The 21,978-nt window shown below is 52.8% G+C and overlaps 6 protein-coding genes across 6 annotated transcripts; 4 read left to right on the forward strand and 2 right to left on the reverse strand.

Moving 5' to 3' along the window:
* Positions 1–4,368: 4,368 nt before the first annotated feature.
* CPAR01_15203 (WD domain-containing protein) lies at positions 4,369–6,727 on the forward strand (the record flags this gene model as incomplete). Its single annotated transcript, XM_060499452.1, has 5 exons — positions 4,369–4,950; positions 5,006–5,601; positions 5,653–6,015; positions 6,074–6,422; positions 6,482–6,727. Coding segments are annotated over 5 exons (2,136 nt in total), but the record flags the coding sequence as incomplete, so codon positions are not given.
* A 1,169-nt stretch (positions 6,728–7,896) lies between these two features.
* Positions 7,897–9,367, forward strand: CPAR01_15204 (pyruvate dehydrogenase E1 component; the record flags this gene model as incomplete). Its single annotated transcript, XM_060499453.1, has 4 exons — positions 7,897–8,028; positions 8,145–8,278; positions 8,346–8,800; positions 8,859–9,367. 4 exons carry the CDS (start codon positions 7,897–7,899, stop codon positions 9,365–9,367), a joined length of 1,230 nt encoding a protein of 409 aa, XP_060341885.1.
* Positions 9,368–9,726: 359 nt separating this feature from the next.
* On the forward strand, positions 9,727–12,933 carry CPAR01_15205 (DNA ligase I; the record flags this gene model as incomplete). The annotated part of the gene is made up of 5 exons (XM_060499454.1): positions 9,727–9,995; positions 10,133–10,287; positions 10,350–11,505; positions 11,558–12,326; positions 12,397–12,933. 5 exons carry the CDS (start codon positions 9,727–9,729, stop codon positions 12,931–12,933), a joined length of 2,886 nt encoding a protein of 961 aa, XP_060341886.1.
* An 853-nt stretch (positions 12,934–13,786) lies between these two features.
* CPAR01_15206 (uncharacterized protein) lies at positions 13,787–16,303 on the reverse strand (the record flags this gene model as incomplete). The annotated part of the gene is made up of 1 exon (XM_060499455.1): positions 13,787–16,303. The coding sequence occupies one exon, from the start codon at positions 16,301–16,303 to the stop codon at positions 13,787–13,789; it is 2,517 nt and encodes an 838-aa protein (XP_060341887.1).
* Positions 16,304–17,137: 834 nt separating this feature from the next.
* CPAR01_15207 (uncharacterized protein) lies at positions 17,138–17,543 on the reverse strand (the record flags this gene model as incomplete). The annotated part of the gene is made up of 2 exons (XM_060499456.1): positions 17,138–17,280; positions 17,339–17,543. 2 exons carry the CDS (start codon positions 17,541–17,543, stop codon positions 17,138–17,140), a joined length of 348 nt encoding a protein of 115 aa, XP_060341888.1.
* Positions 17,544–19,028: 1,485 nt separating this feature from the next.
* CPAR01_15208 (histidine acid phosphatase) lies at positions 19,029–20,609 on the forward strand (the record flags this gene model as incomplete). Its single annotated transcript, XM_060499457.1, has 2 exons — positions 19,029–20,441; positions 20,496–20,609. The coding sequence occupies 2 exons, from the start codon at positions 19,029–19,031 to the stop codon at positions 20,607–20,609; spliced, it is 1,527 nt and encodes a 508-aa protein (XP_060341889.1).
* Positions 20,610–21,978: the final 1,369 nt, after the last annotated feature.

Genomic DNA, 21,978 nt, shown 5'->3' on the forward strand with positions numbered 1-21,978 from the left:
GTGTCCGCAGCGTCAACGTCGAGGAAAAGATCTGCAAGGCTGAACGCTGCATTTGGATCACTACGCATCTGCTGGTTTGTTGTTCGTTACTTCAGGCCCAGATCATCCCATGAGTAAGCTGACATTGCCTGTCCTCCCATTATCGAACAATCCGATGTTTGAGAAGCAAGGAGGACTTGAGTTTCGAGAGAGTGAACCCTAGTGGGCCCGAGCGCAAGAGGATAACTGCACCCCTTCACTGTAACATCGAGGTAGATCTGAAGCATCTGAGCCGCCAGTGTCGCAAATGGATGGCCCTCTACAGCGTAGAGAGTAGATAATGTTGCTGCCGCCTGCGCAGTTGCTGCTCACCATTGGCCAACTCTTTTTGCAACTTTTCTCAGTCGCATTCAGCGGATGGTTCAGATGCAGATTTGCTTTTCGGCCCCATGGGACACATGGAGGTAAAAGTTCCCAGTATTGATTGTATCGCAACCATGCTAGTCGGATCGAGAGATAGGCTTGAGGAACGCGGGACCAACAATAGGGACGCTCCCTTACAGGTAGGGAGGTCAATTCGGCAGCGACAGGTACTTGTCCGAAGGAAGGCTTAGCGTCCAGGATCTGCAGTTCGGCTCGACTCGACTCGGGCACAAGCACGCTTCTTCCATTGGAAGAGAAAGCGGTTGAACTCTGGAAAACATGTTGCTGGCTGCCGCTGGTAAAGCGCAACCTGATAGTTTCAACCGACAGATTGACAGGGCACGAAGAAATACCAGAGAGTATCATAGGTAGTTTAGCGGGTTCTCTTGCTGGCAAGTCAACCATGTCTCGTGCGCTGTCGCAACGACCTGCCTAGTCTCCGTCCGCGAACGTCAACGAGTTGTTGTGTCCGTATTCGTAGTGTTGTTGTGTCATTGGGTTCGACAACGAGCAGAGAAATGGCCAGAAGTCGTCTCTTTTCCAATCGAAAAGGCACTTATCCAAAGGCCAGAGCGCCGTCGCATGCGCATGGCTGCGGTGGAACCTGGGCGGAATTATGAGTCGATAGTTGCAAAGAAACACTGAATATGCGAAATTGGCTGTTCCTGCAAGACCTTGGAAGACAACATCCCAGACAATAGTGCCGACTCTCAGGGTTCAGAGATGGGAGGGCGGCTGTGGCTGCCCTCCAAGACCGGGGAAAGACGCAGCGAAGTCATTTTTCAGCTTACACGCCAGACTCCGTGACTCCCCCATCGCGCCATTGTGCCTGCCCCATCCCAGGTTGAGAGAGAGGTGTGGGAACTTGAAAGAGCAGAGGGTACGGAGCGCCTGGCAAGCCAATAAGTGAGTGCGCTGGACGACTCGGGCCTGTGTAGAGTGAAGACAGACTCGTTCGCGACTTTGACATGAAAGAACCGATCGACGTCACGAATACCCACTACGGTGCCTCCCAAGTGCAGACGAGGTGGACACTAGTTGGTGGCATGTAAGCGCCGCTAACTCGGACCCTGCAGGCCACCCCGGAGGGCAGAGAGATGTGGTTTATTGTTTGCGGCGACTCCAAAGAATGTGAGACGTGCTCTTGACTCTCTCTGTCAGCTGGTCTTGGTTAGCCTGTAAAAGACAATAGACCCGAAAGTCAGTCATGCGTAGGTATGTACGAGCAACAATGGTCTTTGGAAGTCGGGGAAGTAGTGACAGCGTTTAAATGTCCGATCGCGACCAGTGTCGAAGGAATGGGTTTGTTGGCTTCCTTACGACCGCATTCGAGCTCTTCCGTGGCGATAACGGGCTGACAGAATCGGCAAGCCAACCGCCAAGGCCTACGAGAGAAAGTTGATAGTTGCCGAGACTGCCCATACCGTCATTACTTGTTCGTTTGTAGAGCGTTTTCAGAGCCCGTTGAAGGCTGTCATTCCAAAGCCGGAGGTAACAAAAGTGACGACAGGCTTGCCCCAAATGTCGATATCTAGATAGACTAGGACGAGCGGCCGACGTTGATATTCCTAGGCAAGAAAGCGAGCGTGTGCGTTTGTGTAGTTGGCAGTGGTTTCGCTGGTGGGTGAAAGTGTTGTGTGTGTGCGTGTCCGTAGTTTATTCGTAGTAGTACATGGACGAGGTGTGCCGGGGTGGTGTGCCTTCCATCGTAGACGATGTGCGCTTTGAGTAGATTACCAGGCCGGCTCTCGAGTGTCAAGTGTCAGAGCTGTAAAGGAGGGTTGGTGTCAGTTTAGAGGAGGACAGCACGGAACGAAACAACGCTAGAGAAAGACCCAGAATAAAAGTCTGGTTTGTTTGGGAATCATGAGCCTGAGCCTGCGTCGGTGTCTGAAGAGAGAGAAATCCATATTGACGGTAGTCGTGTTGGTGCAAGAAAGGAGGCGGTGTGAGAATGAGTAGGCATTGTCTTTGTGTAGGTGATTCAACATGAGATGACGTTTCCTCCCCCTCTCGTCTTCCTTAGAGGCTTGCTTGATTACCTACCTACATGTCGAGTCGAAAAATTGAATTGTTGTTGGACTTACTTGTCTTGTACGAAAAGGCGAGAGAGCTCTTTGTACCCTGATCGGGTGTAAAGTAGGTAAGGTAGGTAGGTAAGGTAAGGCGAGGTACCTACCTACCTGAGTACCTACCTTACCTAGTGAGGACTGGCTTCGACAAGATCAATCAGCTTCAATGCGCCTTCCATCCATTCTTCGCCGCCCCTTCTTCTCTCCCTCTTCCGTCCATAGTGTGTCTGTGTTTCTCTCGCTCTCTCGCGGTTGGCATGCCGGATCCATTATGTGCCACCTACCAAATCAAGTAGTAAAGTAGTAACCCGTCGCTCAGGTCCGTATACAGAGTAGGCTGTAACTTTGGGTTTATCGTGTTGTATCCAAGTGGTGAAAGAAGACAAAGAAAGACGAATGCACCGTGACCTGGGTGGCACTGGTACTTGCACTTGCACCTGCCCTTGTCCCGCGGTCTGCTCCTTCCAATCCCTCCCCAAAATGCTCTCTACAACCGTGGAAGGCGCTGTACCTCGTACCTGCGTACCTACCTTTTTTCTACCCACATCGTCTCGAGCCCAGGCCTTCTTCGGCGCACCTGCTCATAGCGCGGTCCCGTCGCGCCCCCTTGCCCTTCCCGTCCCGTCCTCTCTGCATCCTCCATCCTTTCCTTCCCCCGAAAACCAGGGCCACCCACCGCCTCCACCTTCGCCTTCGCCTTCACCTTCGCCTCTGAGGTGCGTTCCACCGTCACATTGCTTCCAGCTTGGTTTATTACCTGCCCATAGCCAGGTACCGTGCCTTTCAACTTGGCTGAGCGTCTTGAGCCTTGACTTCCTCTCGATCTCTCCTTCCGTCTGCACCAGCTCTGCCTTTCTTTGGTCTTGCTCGTCACGGTCCCCAAGTACCAACTTCTTTCACCCATTTCCTTCCTCTTGTCTTCCCTGTCCGGAACACACACCCATCTCTCCCTCCCACACCCATCCACACACACTCTCTCGCAGAGGCGTACGGAGTAGACGTGCTCAGAGTCAGTCTGTCTTACCTCAAAGTGCCTGGGCCTATCTCGTCCCTCTCCTCCTTCACTCCCTCTTCCCCAAGATCCCCAATCCCGGCCTACAAACACTCTGCAGCTGGATTTCTCCTCTCCAATCCAATCCCATCCCTTCTCCTCTCTTTCTTCCCCCCTCCTACCCATCTTTACCATCGCTCCCTACAACGACAACCACAAAAAAAAAGGCGAGAGACATTACATTGCAGGGAGCTGCAAAAGGCATTTGGGCGTCAATCAAGCGAAATCCTCCGATACCACCAAACAATCCACTTTCTATTGAGTCGCCCTGGAGCATTCCACTACAAGGTCCAAGACGACCCACGCTTTCCGCTTGACACCTCCGATTGTTAAGCTTCCCGTCTCCCGTTGGCCCCATACTCCGTACACATACAGCACGTACGCTATTCACTACCGCTGCGGCACCGCCAAATAGAACCTCCCATCGTTCCAAGTCGACTTCCGATCTAGAGATTGACCACCTTCAACGTTTCCCACCCGACGCCGCCACTTCCCCATGGGAGACATCCCACCGCCTTGCCCATACGCATTCGCACGCAATATCCAATATCGTCGCCGAACCGAGTCATTGCCGTCATCCGAGTCGCTCGAGCCCGTGAGACTTGCGCATTGATTTCCAACGTGCCTACGATTTGCCATCACCCCCTCGTGCTGTCGTACAGTCCTCGCCTCGACAGACTCGGCAGATATTGCGTCGACTTCACACTGACCAGGACTTTTTTCTTCTCTCCTTGCCCATCTGAGCTGTCGCGCCGACCTGGTCATTTCCTGAGAGTCCACTGATTTTCGATTATAAATGAACCCTCGGTAACGACTCCGCATACTACGAAACGGCCTCCGAGTCCACCTACGTTCGACGACCGCATCAAGGGAACTCCTCTCGGCGAAGCCTTATTCACCCACGAATACTCAGTCGACGATAATTCCAAATACGATTGCTTCATATCACAAATCATCATGGCAGGCTACAACAATAGACCACTAAGTTTCTCTGAGAGAAGGGGGAGCATGCTCAGCGACGACATGACGCTCAACACTGGATCCAGTTCCAGCAGCACCAGACTCGAGAAGATGCCTCAAAGGCCGGGGCACATCAGAGGACCGCCCACACCCAGCATGACTACTCCTGCTGCAGACTTCGATCAGCAGTTGACGGGCTCGCCACCTCCCCCGCCCACACCAGCTGCCTCGCCAGGCCCCTCACATCATCAACTCGACTGGAGCGATGCCGCCGACGACGAAGATTTCTTTCTTGCCAAAGTGCGCCATCACTTCAAGAACTCTGGCGCCCCTCACCGTACTCGCCTCCTGGCCGATCTTCTGAACATGTGCACAAGTCAACAGCTGAGCTTCGTTCACCAGTTCGTCAGCCCTCTTCTCAAGAAGGATCCATTCACGAGCCTTCCAGATGAGCTGTGTTTACGCGTAAGAAAGTCCCAAATTCCCAATTGGTTCGCTCTGCTGACTTAATCTACTCAAGATTCTCTCATTTATAGATGACCCCAAGGTCTTGGCCCGTGCCTCGCAAGTATCCCGGAGATGGAGAGACTTGTTGAGTGATGACATGACGTGGAAGAACCTTTGTGTTAAGCACGACTACGGCAGACGCCTGTCTGAAGTTGCTTCATCGATGGGCAGCGGATCTCGACCTGGTGCCCAGCCTCTATGGGGAGACGACTACGCCAGCAGCAGTTTCCCAGGTGCGTTGCCTATGACGGCTCATGCTTCTGGATCCCGTAGTCTTGATGGGACCGGCAATTCAAGACCCAAGATGAGGTCTTATAAATCGCACTTCAAGCAGCGATATCTCGTCGAGGCTGCCTGGAGATCCGGTGGCACTAGCACCACTAGGAACATCACTCAGGAAGGTGGTGTAGTTACGAGCTTGCACTTGACACCCAAGTACATTATTGTGGCCCTTGATAATGCCAAGATCCACGTCTTTGATACCAAGGGCAATCAGCAACGCACTTTACAGGGCCATGTCATGGGTGTCTGGGCGATGGTTCCTTGGGATGACATTCTCGTCAGTGGTGGGTGCGATCGTGACGTGCGGGTATGGAACTTGGCTACAGGGTATGTTGACTTGAAACGGTACAGCAGCTTTAGATATACTAACTTTGCCAGTGCTTGCCTCCACACGCTCCGTGGACATACATCAACGGTTCGGTGTCTGAAGATGTCTGATGCAAACACGGCGATTTCGGGCTCGCGCGATACGACGCTTCGAGTATGGGATATTCGCACCGGTTTATGCAGAAACGTTCTTGTCGGCCATGGCGCTAGTGTTCGATGCCTCGAGATCAAGGGAGACATCGTCGTGTCAGGCAGCTACGACACCATGGCGAAGGTCTGGAGCATATCTGAGGGCAGGTGCATCCAGACACTCCAAGGTCACTTCAGTCAGATCTACGCCATTGCCTTTGACGGCAAGAGAGTTGTCACTGGCAGTCTCGACACCAATGTCCGCATCTGGGATCCCAGGACAGCGTAAGTGCACTGGATACCACAGGTTTTCGTTCTGTTTTGGCATGCTAACCAATTTCAGTGAATGCCTGGCTATCCTGCAAGGTCACACCTCCCTCGTTGGTCAGCTGCAGATGCGTGGAGACACCCTCGTTACAGGCGGCTCAGATGGGTCAGTGCGAGTTTGGTCACTGGAGAAGATGTGCCCCATTCATCGGCTTGCGGCTCACGATAACAGCGTGACCAGCCTGCAGTTTGATGATACGAGGGTCGTCAGTGGTGGAAGTGACGGCCGGGTCAAGATCTGGGATCTGAAAACAGGTCACCTGGTCAGAGAGCTCATTGCTCAAGGAGAGGCAGTCTGGAGGGTGGCTTTTGAAGATGAGAAGTGTGTCGCTCTGGCTTTGCGACAAAACCGTACCGTCATGGAGGTAAGCTGTCGTTCTTTGGGAAATTTGGGTGGTTCTCGTTGCTAACCAAGATTACTAAGGTGTGGTCCTTCTCTCCTCCGGAAGATGTTCTTTACGACCGTCCACTCTCTCTTCAACAGCGAGTCCTTCAGGAGGCGCCCAATCGACCCTTGAGCGCCATGCAGCTCGACTATAGACAAACGCAGCCCACTGTCGCTGGGTCCAGTCGAGAAGCTGCTGGAAGTCAAGATGTTGACATGAGAGACGCTGGTCCTTCTACAGCCCCACTTCAGGGCGGTAACAAGACTTTCTTCCATGACGACTAGATGTAGTCGGCCGTACATGGAAGCCTCCCGCTTGGCTAGCTAATGGCTTTGAACGGCGATACGGATTCGGTCGCAGGTGCACCGAACAACTGCGTTACCATGGCATCAATGAGGCGTTGCGGTTTATTTGGTGATTGACGAATTCACACACGTCATGAAACGGCCATTTCCCACGAGCTCCCCATCCTAGATTGGGGTAGCTTGAGAGATAAAAGTGTCGTCTTTTTTGGAGTTGGTCAGGAAGCATCATGTGCATTTCAAAGGATGGCCAGCATGGGTTTGACAGCATTGGGGATGCAATTTCAGTGGTTTAATTGGCGACAATCGAAGGATTAAGACTTCAGGATGCGAGCTCAAGCAAATTTGAGCATGCGGTCAGCCAAGCCAGACCTTTAATATACCCCGAGGTAGCGTATTGTAGAGTTATATACCGCCTCAGAACAGGTGTGATGGACTTGCGGCTTGAGGCTTGAGCTCGATGCACGGAGTTCCGGTTTGATGTGCGATGAGTAAGGTACTTAATCTGACGTACTTTTCTGTTGTGCCTATCCGTACATGGACAAAGTATAAAGCCGCTGCCATTGTGGATTTTGATATCATTCCTTGCAACCACGGGACATGGCATATGCGAAGGATGGGGAAATGCCCCCGTTGAGTTGGATAACCTGTGGCATCATTCATTCAAGTTCAATGGCATTCCTAGGTACCTAGTGACTAAGGTACCTCCGATCGGAAGCCATATTTCGTCCTAATCTGCTCTTATTAAGGTAACTTATTACGGATAGAGTAAGGTAGGGGTTTGGGTTTTCGCGGCGATTGGACCCAGTGCTGGGTTCTGTTTCCCTGCTATCTCCGAAGGCCGCTCTCGCTGTCCACTGAATGCGAACTCGATGGGACCCGTGCGAGAATATGACCGACCGTTGGAAGCCAGGCCCGCCAAAGTCACAGCGCGCTCGAAGTTCACACCTCGCAAATCCCGTTGAGGCAAGGTCACGTGTAAGCAGGCTAGCCACATACGGACTAGTAGTTTTCAACAAGCAGCAGCTCCCTTCCCAACCAACGCCGCGATTTTTCGGAGCTCCAGCGACCAAATAATTTGTTATCACCCTCCTTCCCCCGAACCCTTCTCATCCTCATCGTCCGGAGGCTCCATCATCACCACCCCCACGATGTTCTCCCGCGCGATCAGGTTAAACAGAGCAGTGCCTCTGCGCACTCGCGCCCCGGCCACTTTTGCTGCTGCATCCCGGTCCGTCACCACCAACGCTGCATCGGCAACTTTGGAGAAGGGAGTTCCCCAGGTCAGTTTGCGCTCTTTTCCCATCGCCACATTCGCCGGACATGCTGCGACAACAAAACGCCCCTAGATATGGAGGCATGCTCAATTGTATCCTGCTAACCTGCAACCCTACTCTAGTCCGACGATGAGCCTTTCCAGATCACCCTGAGCGATGAGAGCTTCGAGACCTACCAGCTCGACCCCCCGCCGTACACCCTCGATGTCACGAAGAAGGAACTGAAGCAGATGTACAAGGATATGGTTGTTGTCAGGTACGGACAAATTTGTCTCTCTGCGAAAACGTATTCGCTTTAGCTTTGTTACTCACCCTTTGCGCAGACAACTCGAGATGGCCGCCGATCGCTTGTACAAGGAGAAGAAGATTCGTGGTTTCTGCCACTTGTCCACCGGTCAGGAGGCTGTCGCTGTCGGCATTGAGCACGCTCTTACCCGCGAGGATGACTTGATCACTGCTTACCGTTGCCACGGCTTCGCCTACATGCGTGGCGGTACCGTCCGCTCCATCATTGGTGAGCTGTTGGGCCGCCGCGAGGGTATTGCGTACGGCAAGGGAGGTTCCATGCACATGTTCACCAAGGGTTTCTACGGTGGCAACGGTATCGTCGGTGCACAGGTGCCCGTCGGTGCTGGTCTGGCTTTCGCCCACAAGTACACTGGTCGCAAGAACGCCTCCGTTATCCTGTACGGTGACGGTGCCAGCAACCAGGGCCAGGTCTTCGAGGCTTTCAACATGGCTAAGCTCTGGAACTTGCCCGCCCTGTTCGGCTGCGAGAGTGAGTTTTTAACGTTATGAAAGGTCATCGCATCGGCCATGCTAACGAACTTCCCCAGACAACAAATACGGTATGGGTACCGCTGCTGCTCGTTCATCAGCCCTCACAGATTACTACAAGCGCGGGCAGTACATTCCTGGTCTCAAGGTCAACGGCATGGACGTCCTCGCCGTCAAGGCCGCCGTCAAGTACGGAAAGGACTACGCTGTTGCCGAGAACGGACCCCTCGTCCTCGAGTACGTTACCTACCGCTACGGTGGTCACTCCATGTCCGACCCTGGTACCACCTACCGTACTCGTGAGGAGATCCAGCGCATGCGTTCCACCAACGACCCCATCGCCGGCCTCAAGCAGAAGATCATGGACTGGGAGGTTGTCACTGAGGACGAGCTCAAGACCATTGACAAGGAGGCCCGCAGCTTCGTCAACGAGGAGGTTGCCGCTGCTGAGGCCATGGCCGTCCCCGACACCACCCCCAAGATTCTCTACGAGGACATCTACGTCCCCGGTACCGAGCCCCAGTTCATCCGCGGCCGCACCCCTGATGAGACCTACTACTTCAACTAAATTCCTGCGCATGATGAATAATTGTTTCCTAACCTTTCTGTCCTATTGTACAATACCTACTAGCTAGAGAGGGTGAAGTGGTCACAATCTGAACATGGCCAGGGTCTGCAGATATCCTCCTGGTTCGACAAATTCTTAGTCCCTCTTTGTGACATCCAGCACACTGTGATATGACATGCACATTGCTCATGCCTCATAAAATTTGAAAAGCTCCTCTCGGCACGGCGCACTTACAATAGACCGACAACGGGCAGTCTTCTTCCAGTGCATTAAGCCCAATCGGGGTGGTTCAGAAAACTTTCCCGAAGCGGCGCAGTGGTGGTCCAGGTCGCTGCCTACCGTGCCTACCGTGCCTGCCCATGCTGCCTGGAAAGTTTCTGTGGGCCCGTGCAGCTACGGGTCCTTTTCGCGTCACCAGGCAGGAGCTCTTAACGCGATTCTTCTGCTCCAAGCGCGTCGAGGTTCCCCAGGGTCCTCCTACAACCTTCATGTCTGCTCTTCCCCGCCTTCTGAGCAGTTCAATCGGTCAAAGAAACGTACTTGGGGCAGCGTTTCATACCAGCTTTCGACTCTTCACTGTCTACACTCGACCAGCCATCACAATGGCGCCAAAGCAGGCGACGCTGGGGTACGTCAAGCCATCTCAGACAACGTTGGGGTGTGTGAAAGGACAATGCTCCTAGGACTACCACGGATGCAATGGAATTATTTCCAATTCTAGCCATCGTGTGGTGTCAAAGAACGTCTGCTGACAGAGCTCTACAGAAAGTTCTTCGGAGCGAAAGGATCCAAGCCCGAACCCCAGCAGAGCAAGCTGAGCTTCGCCACCAAGACAGCCCCGAAGAAGGAGGTTAAGAAAGAGGTCGAAGAGGAGGTCGATGCAGATAAAGATGCCGTTCAGACACGGGCATCTCCTAGCAGTATGTTGTCATTTCATACGATGGACGTCTCCTGTTTCAATTGAATAACGAGTCTACTACAGAGCCGCGGAAACGTACCAGAAGCCCGAGTCCCGCCGTACAAGCATCGAGCCCGAAGGTCAAGAATGAGATTGTGGAAGAGGATGAGGACGATGAGCCTGCCACAAAGAGACCGCGCAGAGGCCGCAAACGTGTAATTGAGGACGAGGACGAAGATGAAGTGATGGACGAAGCTCCTAGCAAGTCCCGATCAAAATCACCAAAGACCTCCCAGGCCAGAAAGAACGGCACAGAGAAGCCTGTAAAGGCCGCAAACGCATCCAAGACTGCCCAACCGAAGAAAAGCGCCAAGTCTCCTACACCTGTCGTGGAGGACGATAAGGAGGATGCAACGGAGTCTGCGTCAGAAGACGACGTAGTTGAAGACGACGAAGAGGAGGCCAAGCCTACAGCAGCGAAGAAGAAGAAGGCCTTGGAAAAGGTGCAGATGAAACTGAAGACCCAAACAAAGGACCCATATCCCGACTGGAAGGCGGGCGAACCAGTTCCCTATGCCGCGCTCTGTACCACCTTTTCTCTGATCGAGCTCACGACCAAGCGGCTCGAGATTATGGCACACTGTTCGCTATTCCTCCGACAGGTTCTGCGTCTGACCCCCGACGATCTTCTTCCCACTGTTCTGCTCATGATCAACAAGCTGGCTCCTGACTATGCCGGCATTGAGCTGGGCATTGGTGAGTCGCTCATCATGAAGTCCATTGGTGAATCCACGGGACGAAGCCTCGCAGTCATCAAGCAAGACCAGAAGGAGATTGGAGATCTCGGCCTCGTTGCCGTCAAGAGTAGATCAACACAGCCAACCATGTTCAAACCCAAAGCTTTGACGATACGGGGAGTTCACAAGGGTCTCATGGGCATCGCCACTGTTTCTGGCAATGGTGCCCAGGGCCGTAAGGTTGACGCCATCAAGAAGTTACTATCAGCAGCCGATTCCCATTCCTCCGGAAAGGTGGATATCACGAAGGACAAAGGCGGTCCCAGCGAAGCCAAGTATCTTGTCCGATTCCTCGAGGGTAAACTTCGATTGGGACTGGCAGAGAGGTCTGTTCTGGTGTCTTTGGCTCAAGCTGTGGTCTTCCACGAGGCCGACGCCAAAGGTCAGGTACCCAAGACGACAGACGTGGAACAGGCTGAGGCCGTTCTCAAGACAGTCTACAGGTTTGTGGCTTGGTCTCACAATTAACCATATCCTCGTATTAATCTTGTTTAGTGAACTTCCGAGTTACGATGTCATCATCCCCGCCATGGTAGAACACGGCATCATGCATTTGCGCGAGCATTGCAAGCTGAAGCCCGGCGTGCCCCTGAAGCCAATGTTGGCAAAACCAACGAAAGCTATCACTGAAGTTCTGGACCGCTTCGAGGACCAGACCTTCACATGTGAATACAAGTACGACGGCGAACGAGCGCAGATCCATTACGTTGCGAAATCCGCGGATGAGGAGATTAGTCAATCTTTGCCAGGGGCTACGACCGCTGCGGCAAATGGTGTTGCTGCCATCTTTTCCCGTAACTCTGAAGATCTCTCCAAAAAGTATCCCGATATCCTTACCAAATTGCACACTTGGGTCAAGGAGGATACGAAGAGCTTCGTCCTTGACTGTGAGACAGTTGCGTGGGATGTTGACGAGAAAAAAGTCCTTCCTTTCCAGCAGCTGATGACGCGAAAGAAGAAGGATGTTAGAATCGAAGATGTCAAGGTGAAGGTCTGCGTTTTTGCTTTCGATCTCCTTTATCTCAACGGCGAGGCCATTGTTGAGAAGTCGCTCAGGGAGCGTCGCGAGCTCCTGCTGAATGCCTTTGCGCCAGTAGAGGGTGAATTTGCCCTTGCTACGCATATGGATGGACAGGAGTTGGAGCAGATCCAAGTGTTCCTCGACGAGAGTGTCAAGGCGTCTTGCGAAGGTCTGATGGTGAAGATGTTGGACGGCTCGGAGAGCGGGTATGAGCCCAGCAAGAGGAGCCGAAACTGGCTCAAGGTAAGCCGCTTGGATCCCTTGGAGATGTCCACTGCGCCGATAATTTGTCGTGCTGACTGCATATCTCTAGATCAAAAAGGATTACTTAAGCGGCATCGGCGACTCGCTTGATCTCGTAGTATTGGGTGCATATTACGGCAAAGGCAAGCGTACATCCGTCTACGGCGCCTTTCTCTTGGCCTGCTACAACCCGTCGTCTGATTCGTATGAAACCGTCTGCAATATCGGCACGGGATTCTCCGAGGCCGTCCTCGAGGAACTGCACAAGCAGCTCTCGGACATTGTCATTGACCGGCCAAAGCCGTTTTACGCACATTCCTCGGGCGGGCAACATCAGCCCGACGTGTGGTTCGAGCCTCGTTACGTCTGGGAGGTCAAGACGGCCGATTTGACGCTCAGCCCGCGCTACAAGGCCGGGTGCAAAGAAGGTGTCGACCCCGGCGGTGAAAAGGGAATCAGTCTGCGATTCCCGCGCTTCATCAAAGTGCGCGACGACAAGAAGGCCGACGAGGCCACGTCCAGTCGCCAGGTGGCTGAGATGTATCGCAAGCAGGAGAGCGTGACCAAGAGCAAGGGCCCTGCGGTGGATGATGATTTCGAGTATTAATTCGAGTTTTTCAGTCTTTTCTGAAAGAATTGGCGATTCATGGCGTTCTTACATGGCTCTGGGCGGGATTCCAATACATGCGGGTGCTTCCGCTCATCACGACGGGAAAGGGGTTAGGTTGAAGCATGACTTGTTAGTCTGCAAAATCACATACATAGGTACTTGCAAAATGTGTTCAAATCTTTGCACCATACAGAAGGAGACACATGCAACTTCTTTCTTAAAACCGAATGACATGTGTATGTATACCTTGCCTATTCATCCCGTGTATTTTGCTCGGTTCCTCTGCTCTTATCTCGCATGTCTCACGAGGAAAGCGCAATCCCGCGGGATACGTATAAGCGTCGATCCAAAAGCAAAACAAAATAGTTCATGTATAGATTTACTTTGCCTTTGCATGCGGCCGCCGCGCCGGCAGATGCATATGTGTGATGTTCGTCATTGTGCCTCTGCCTTTTTTTCTTCTGTCTCTACTTTTTTCCCCTTTTCTTTTTTCCCCTCCCTCATGCGAGCATTGGAGGGTGCATTGCCAAGAATAACCTTGCATCGGACATTTTGTATGTACATTATGAATGTGCAGATGACATGTGCTACACAAGTTGTGGAAGAGGAGCCCAATTTAATCTAGTACAATGGCGAAGTAGCAAACACGACCAGTGTTGACAAGACTTGTGGAAGATGGGTCATAATATGTATGTTTGTAATTTGTAGCACCTTCTATTCTACAAGCTATACAAAAACTCGGCCCTGGGTTCTGCGGGCGGTCAAGTGAGGCTCAAGAAACCACTACAATTCGGCTTTTAACCCTATCCGCTGTACGGATGCAAACTCGAAAGGGCCGGACGAAAACTTTCTAGGCTCTAGCGACACCCCCTTTCTTACTAACATGTTCCTTTACGACTTTCCCCATGCCGATGCCCTTCCTTCGGCCCCGAATTACAGCCTCCAACGCCTTGCCGACGGCGGGCATGTCACCGAGCATGGTCAAGTGTCCGCGCTCGGTGCTGACACGCCCACCGCGTACCAGCTCGTACCCCTCTGGCAGCTGCGCCTCGCGCGCGAGAACCACGCCATCGCCGGCGCGGAAAATGAGGTCGTCGTAGGCTTGTGCATGGCAGATGGCCTCGCGGCTGCTGACCTTGACGGCGTACACGGTGGGGACTTCCTTGCCGTAGATGATACCGAGAGGAGGGTACGCGTTGGCCTCTGATAGTGCTGGGTCGAATTGTGTTTCTTGACGGAATCTCTTGACCTCGGCAAGGGTACGCTCGAGGTAGGCAATGTTTCTGGCGCGGTTGGGGGGCGTAGTTATGCCAGATGCCCCCTTTGTGAATGGCGACGGTTTGTTGCCATCTATCTGTGGGTTGATGCCTCCTTCGCGGACGTGCTCTACCCTCCGGGCCGCATCGGTTACTGATGGCGGCAAGACATGGTTTTGTTTCTTCTCGCTTGAGCTGCGACTGCGGACCGACAATAGAGAGCTGAACGTTGTCGACTTTTCCTTTGGTACTAGGGAAGGTAGCGGAGGCTCAATACATGGTGTGAGACGATATTTGATCCATTCGTTTACGTCGTGAAAGTCGATATTGTACTCTTCCTTCGTGTCCTTATTGACGAAACAGAAGCCGTCATCGGGCAGAAACACGAAGGATGTTCTGAGTGAGAAGTTGACCTGCGCAGTCAAGATCTTCTCATTGAGGAGGACTGCGTCGCCGTCTCTTAGGGGCCCCAGGACGTTGATGCACCGCTGAGGTGTACCAACGTAGACCACTCCGGAGAACAGATCCGGTCTCTGGTTGACGACGTGGCGGGTGATGAGACCACCGAGACTGTGGGCCAAAACAAGAGCACCTCTGGGCTCTTTCGAATCCGCCTGGTTGCATGGCAGCTTTTCCAAGAACTCAACCATTTTACGTGATAGTAGATGAGGGCTCAGTCTCCAGTCGTAGCCATAATCATGTAAACGTAGCTTTCCTTTCCGAACGTTTTCGCAAGCGGCAATCTTCTTGAACAACTTTCTAGAAATGTCGATTGGGCCGATGTTCTGGAGCATGCCTGACGGGATGATGCGCTCTTCCATTGACTCTTCGTCTTCGGGGTCAAGGCCAACCTCCAAGTCCGCCTTCCTCATGTTGAGTCCGATTTTGACTGGAGCCCATAGTTGGTGGTGCGGAGGCTCTGCTGATCGTAGAATCGAACCACGGTAACCACCCAGAATTACTATATCCCCAGTCAACGTCTCCAGCACTCTGTCTAGAGTTGACAGTCCGTCGTTGTCGACTTTGGGTGCTGGGGCTTCAGGGATTGTCTTGCCCGTTGCGTCTTCGTTGAGTTTGAGTGACGATCCAAGTTTGGGTAGGCTTGGCATTTTGAACGTTGGTCTTTCGGGCAGACTGTCTTTGATTGCCTTCATCCTCACATTGGCCATTTCTCTGACGTGATCAAACCTGCCATCGTCATCCCCAATAGAGGATGTGCGGGATAGCGAGTGGTACAGCAGCGAATCATCGGATGTAACTCGTCTCAAAACACGGGGCCTTGTGGTAGAAGGTCTCCCAGATGATACAGACGGACGATTACCGGATGCTTCATTGGCCATCGTCTGCGCACGAGGAAGACCGTTGGCACCGCTGGACATGGCAGCTGTGCTGTTATAAGGCCTTCTACTCTGGCCCAGGGGAAATTTCCGCTGTTCGGTCGTCGTCGTCGTCGTCGATTTCGGCTCCACCTTCTCTGCGGCGGCAGTAAAGAAGGATAAAGAATTGAAGATTGCCGAAGGAGCCGGGAACGAAGAAAAAGCATTCGAAAACTTCTTTAGCGCATCAGCTCCCGTGGAAGATGAGCGTTTATGTCTGGTTTGACCAAAAGATATGGATTCGAGGGCGGTCTTGGGCGCTTCGCCGTCCCCACCACCAAATATCATGTTCCGTGGACTCGACTGCCATGGTGAAGGCAGGTCTTCCTTTGGGGCTGGCCTAGCTTTTTGGAGCTTTTGAGACTCCCGTCTGCGAGGCGGCGCCGGTGAGATGGGAGTGTCCGACTCGGTCTCGAAAGTGGTAGGAATCTCATCGGGGAAGGGCGTTAATTCTGGCGAGCTAGCGGAATCGTCACTACTCGTATTACCAGGCAGGAAGAGTCCGGACGACTTCCTTTCCCTCTCTCTCTCCAATGCAGCAGCCTTTTCAGCTTTGGATGTTTGTGGTAAAGTGAGTCGGGTTGCAGCAACACTCAATGCGGGTTGCATAACGGACTGGGCGCCATCTTGGTCATCGTCACCATACACTGGATCTTCAGATGGGACTTTTTCTAGGATCGGAGACGGAGACCTCCTCCTTTCACTGACGCCTTCTTTTTGAGACATAGCTACCATTATGAGGTTCTCCGTCAAACGTGCTGAGAAATCGAGGTGCCGGATCGCGGGGTGTATAAGAGTTATAAAAGTCGCAATTTGCAGCCGGGCGTTCCGGGTGTTAGCTCAATGGCACATGCTCAATGGCCTTTTTGGGAAGAGCGAGAGTGGACACCAGCTGGTGCTGCACCGAGGTCAGTACGGGAGATTGACCTGAACAAGAGGTCAAAACCGACAAGGCGAGGTAAAAGAGGACCTCAAGAGTCTGGGGAAAAGCTGGGTCGAGGGCTATATGGCGGCCCAGTCAAGGGGGAAAGGATAGAAATGTGCCTTGTTGAGGTGTAGGGCCTTTAGGTTGTGTGTGACGAGATGGTAGCGTTTAGAAACGATGATTCAGTACAACACTCCGATCTGAGAAGACGTAGATTTGACAATGACGAACCAGATAATTGGAGCAGGGGTAGGGAAGCACTGCGTAGGTGATATAAGAAGGAGAAGCTAAGGGAGCAGTAGTAGTAGGGTGCGTAAGGTAGTCGTACCTTTCTACTTAGAAAAGTAGAGTACCTAACCGCGTATCTATACGGAGGGTAGGCAACCCACGTGTGCCCACTTGTTCCCGTCCTACCCATCCGTACCTTTGGACTAAGGAATGTACCTTACCTTTGACGTGCGTGCGTGCCTTGCCTTGACAGAAAACTCGATTAAGGAAAGGCAAGGTACCACCCTCGCCTCAGTCCGAGGTGTGGGTAATAGCCAACACACACGACCGCACAACCTGAAGAATGGAAGCATGAAAGGGAAGCTTGCTGATGTTCTTCCCGCTGTGTACCGTAGTAGTTGCGTAGACGGTAGGTGCTAAAGAGCAAAGACCAGAAGTCTGATATGCACAGAGCTGCGCCTCCCTCGCCCGAGAACCAGGGGCATCCTTCTCGGGAGTACATCGAATAGATCTCCGGCAGGAAGGGGCTCAGGCTCAGGCTGCCAAATATCGAATGCGGCTAGACTAGAGATCGCTGTGTCTTCATCTCACAGCTGTTTCTTCCGCGCTCGACCGACATTTGCTTCCCAATTGCCATACCGGACCGTCCTTTCTGTCAGAGAGGCACGGATAACGGCAATAAGTGGGAGAGTTCTTGCGCAGACAGCTGTGCTTTTGCTCTGTCAAGGCCAGTGTGCGGGACGTGGTCTTGGAAGAAGCCAAGCACATGTTCTTTTTCTTCTTCGTCTTCGTCTTCTTCTCCGCCGTTGCGCTGTTTTGCATCAGGGGCGCTCTGGACGATCCAACCGCTAGGTGTCCCTCGTTCTAGGATGAGACCGCGATTCGAGTAATGCTTGTTTTTTTAGGTGTAGTACTCCGTAGTCAGCGGGCGTATCTTTTTTTCCAAGGTTCTTGCCTCTTTCTTCCATTCTCTGCCCAATGCCACTGACATAATCACATGCGCTGTCTGCGTCTTAGCTCCCGCCCCACCATGTCTTAGCCACCAATTGGAACCTGCGTCATTGGCCAATGCCTATAGCCCACTTGGTCGGCCGGCAGCAACGGACCCTGCGGCACCCGATGATCCGGCATTGCCATGTCGATCGGCCCAGTCAGCTTGTCAAGCTTTCCTGTCGATTTCCCTGGTTGACTTTGATGCCTATAATTGTGGAGGGGGTATGGAGAATTACTATCAGCGCGAACGGGTACAGGTGGACTGGGAGAATACCAATTTCACATGTGTCGATATAAACACACAGCGTCAACTCATCATGAATGCATAAATGCGGTCTAAGGAGGAGATGGGTATCTATACCTCTTTGCCTACCGGACATGCCTGCCTTAGGTACAGTACATTAAAAAAAAAAAACACAATCTCGGGTATCTGAGAACATGCGGATATAAGGTGTTATTAGCAAAAGTAAGCTCGCTCAAATGGCCTGATGGTAAACTCAAACTCGCAAACTTCGAGGCTCGAGGATTCAGATTGGCCTGCTTGGACGTTCCATGGTGATTCCAGATTCCGGATTCTTAAGGTACTTGGACTGATCTGATGTACGGCACGCCCAACGCAGCAATCTATACCGAGCCATCCAGCACGAAGCACGTTTCCACGCTCCGTGGCTTCCAGTTCCACCCACGGACGGATCTGGAGCTTCAGTGCTGTTTGGGCAGAGGTGGACTTTGGCCTTTGGCCTTCCCATCAGATAACATTTCTTATCGCCCCACTAATTACCAGACACATCTGCAGGTGCAGCTAAAGACCTTACCCGCGCTTGCACCTGCATCTCCGAGGCGCCTTTGTACCTATGAGGGACGTCATTGCCAGGCCAAGCCGCCAACCCAATGGAAAGCCTTCACCCGCCAGCGACCGCGACTGCCATGTTGGCCCGGCTTCAGTGTCGCATCCCTGCCCCGCGAAATCCAATGCACCGTCCGCGATTTGCAGTATGGAGTACGTAAGGAAAGCACAAGGTACCTACCCAAATGCCCTCCAGCATCCAGGGAAGGACAAGGTAAGGTAGCTCAAGGAGGCTTAGACCAAACCGCCTCGCCAAACAGATTCCCCCAACGTCTTGTCACAAACACATACAGTTCTCGAGCTTCGTTTCCCACCCTCCATTGCCATTGTCGTCGTCCCATGCATTACCCTGTTTGTTGAGCTTACTCATTGTGCTCCCCCCGGCAGGCCTCGTCGCGCAAGCATTCCTCCGGGCTCCCTGATCTCCTCCATCTACCTATCCGAGCCGTAGAATAATCTCCGAAGCTATGACTACCCTTGAACCTCGCCAACCTTACACCGACGCCGAGCTGCGCCAGCTGTACCCTCCACAGCTCAAGCTCCAGCTCGTGCAGATCCTTCTCCGGCACGGCGAACGAACTCCCGTCAACCCTCGCTTTTCCAACACCGGCCTTCCGGAGTATTGGCCCTATTGCAGTGTTGTTCGTCACCTCCGAAATGCTGTTCTCGATCCGGACACCGGTGAATACTCATACCTCGATTGGAAGAGACGTCTCGAGGGATTCGGTTCTAAAGACGATAGTCCTGTAATCGTTGCCGGCCCCAAGGGCGAGCTTGACGATATCTGTGATCATGGCATGCTTACGGACCGCGGCCGAGAGACCACCCACCAACTAGGCAAACGCTTTCGTGATCTCTACGTTGATCGACTCAGCTTCTTGCCCACAGACCTCACCGACGCGGAGTCTCTTTATCTTAGGTCAACGCCGGTCCCGCGAGCTCTGGAGTCTCTTCAACAAGCCATTTCTGGCCTATATCCGGCTAGGCATCGGGCACCCGATCTCCCCGCACTCACGATCCTAGGGCGGGTACAGCCAGACGAGACTCTCTTTCCCAACGAAGGCCACTGCCGGCGATTCAATATTCTCGCCCGCGCATTCGCCCAGCGGACTGCCGAGCGCTGGAACAATACTCCGGAGATGGGCTACTTGAACAAGAAACTCGGGAAATGGATGGAAGATGGTAAACTCATTGCAGTTGATTCTAAGCCTAGGCTTAGTGGAATCATGGATACCATCAACGCATCACGCGCACACGGCCCGAAGACGAAGCTGCCCTCGGAGTTCTACGATCCCAAGGTACTCTCCATTATTGAGAGAATTGGTGTAGAAGAATGGTATAGCGGATACGGCGAGAGCCAGGAGTATCGCACACTTGGCATAGGTGGCTTGATGGGCGATATTGTCGCTCGTATGGTCGGAAGCGTCGAACACAGTCCGGCAGATGGCGCCTACGAGATCAAGCAAGCTAGCGCAGCTCCCAAGCCTATCAAGTTTGGTATGAGTGGCTGCCATGATACCACTCTTGCGGGTATACTAGCCAGCCTGGGTGCCTTTGGTCCAGACAAATGGCCTCCTTTCACGAGCCACATCGCTGTTGAGATGTTCCGCGATCCCCAGGTTTCATCAATTCCAACGCAGGCACCCAAGAATGCGAGCTGGTTCGGCTCATGGTTCTCCATCGGCCGTGCTGGTACACCAGCGCCGGGTACGGCTCCGCCAGGCATTGGCCGTAGGCCGACCCCCGCATTGACAGATGCCGAGAAGAAGCAGCTAGACGGTTACTACGTAAGGCTTCGGTACAACGATGAGCCGGTGATCATCCCCGGCTGCAAGGCTGCTGGCAACCATCTTGAAGGTGATGAGTCCTTTTGTACTCTGGTAAGCTCCCAGACCTCGTTTGTGAAGTGATTGGTGTGGCTGACCCGGGCCCAGGCCGCCTTTAAGTCCATTGTCGACAAGTACACACCTGTTGACTGGAAGAACCAATGTCGTGGGAACCATGATGCGTCCGCCTTTCCGGTCAAGCCCGAGCCGGCAGGATATTAACGGTTTTCAGAGCCGCTAAGTTTTACCAAAGTTTATTATTGAGAAACAAGCAGTGGTAATTACTACATAGGATAGAGAAGAAAGTGCTTTGTGCATAGACGAGTGGCAGGTCACCGCATCCTGAGTAGCGTCACGATCTACATAGAACCATTGCTTTTCTGTTGAATTTCCTCTTTTTCGTTAATGTTTGGGTTGAGTGTGCCAGGGACCATCCTTAAAGGGCGAAGTTATGTACTCATGTAACATGTCTGTTTAGAGCTAGAGATCTCCCAAAGCCCAGGATCATAAATGGGTTTTAAAGACCTTTGAACCAGAAGCTTGATGTTTCATCACACAATACAGAGACATGTGTGATAATGTCTTATGTTAACTGTGGCCGATCTTTTCATGGTGGGATTTTAACAGGTGCCAAGATCTCAAGGACATCTCGCCATCTCACGTCGTCCTTGGAATCTACTTGCTCAAGACGCTTCGCGGCGTTTGGAAGCCAGCCTTAGCATGCATGCTCGGACAACGGACGAGTGATATCTGCACGCCATACTGGGGTCTAGTTCTGTCGAGCTACGCCCGGATTGCGCTAGATCCTGAGCATTACGATTGTTGCGTGCTGTAGGGCTGGGAAGTAAGAGTCTATTGTCCGTTACTTCGTGATCTTCCGGTGTGGAAAGTGGCGCTTGCTGCCTCAAGATGCTGAATGTAAGTAAGATATGAAATGAGACGCCAGTGTAAGCGGGCTATTGTTCTGAAGAACGACCCTCTCACGAGCCGTTCATTACGCGTTTCCGTGAGCAAAATGTAGGCAAGCTGGTGATGAAGGGCACCGTATCCTAAGAGCATCGGTAGTGGTTTGGACATGGCTAGGAGATTGCGGTCCTGTCTAAGATACTGTCAATGAACAGAGCTAGACCGCATGAGTGCGACGAGGCAGGTCATCAGAAATCATATTCCTGAGTCATTTTCGATTTTAACAGACAAGAAGGCTGTCGTCCTCACTGCATAGTGCCCAAGAATTCGGCGCTCGATATAATCTATGATCCTTTGCTTAACACAAGGAGAGAAATCAGTTAGAACGGGAAAAGTGAGGAGGCCGCCAGGAGCGGCAGAACGCGCCAACGGTAGAGGGCCATAGCTCCAGACATCGCGGGGTAGAATGTCTCGAAAGAGCCAAGCTCCAAAGCGATATTCAACTACAAAGTCTCTAACAACAAGAGAAGCCGGCACGATCTTCCAGCCAACTCAAAGACACCAGACGCCACTGCGGGGTCCGTCGATTCGCCGGGAGCACGTGGAGACACAGTTGGACCAGCCAAGCAGTTGGCCAGCTGCAGGTAATATCGCGGACCTCAGCTGGTGATGGTGTCGTTGGCGC

Source organism: Colletotrichum paranaense (genome assembly GCF_030867605.1).
Source record: "Colletotrichum paranaense strain IMI 384185 chromosome Unknown Scaffold_18.1, whole genome shotgun sequence".
Taxonomy (NCBI): domain Eukaryota; kingdom Fungi; phylum Ascomycota; class Sordariomycetes; order Glomerellales; family Glomerellaceae; genus Colletotrichum; species Colletotrichum paranaense.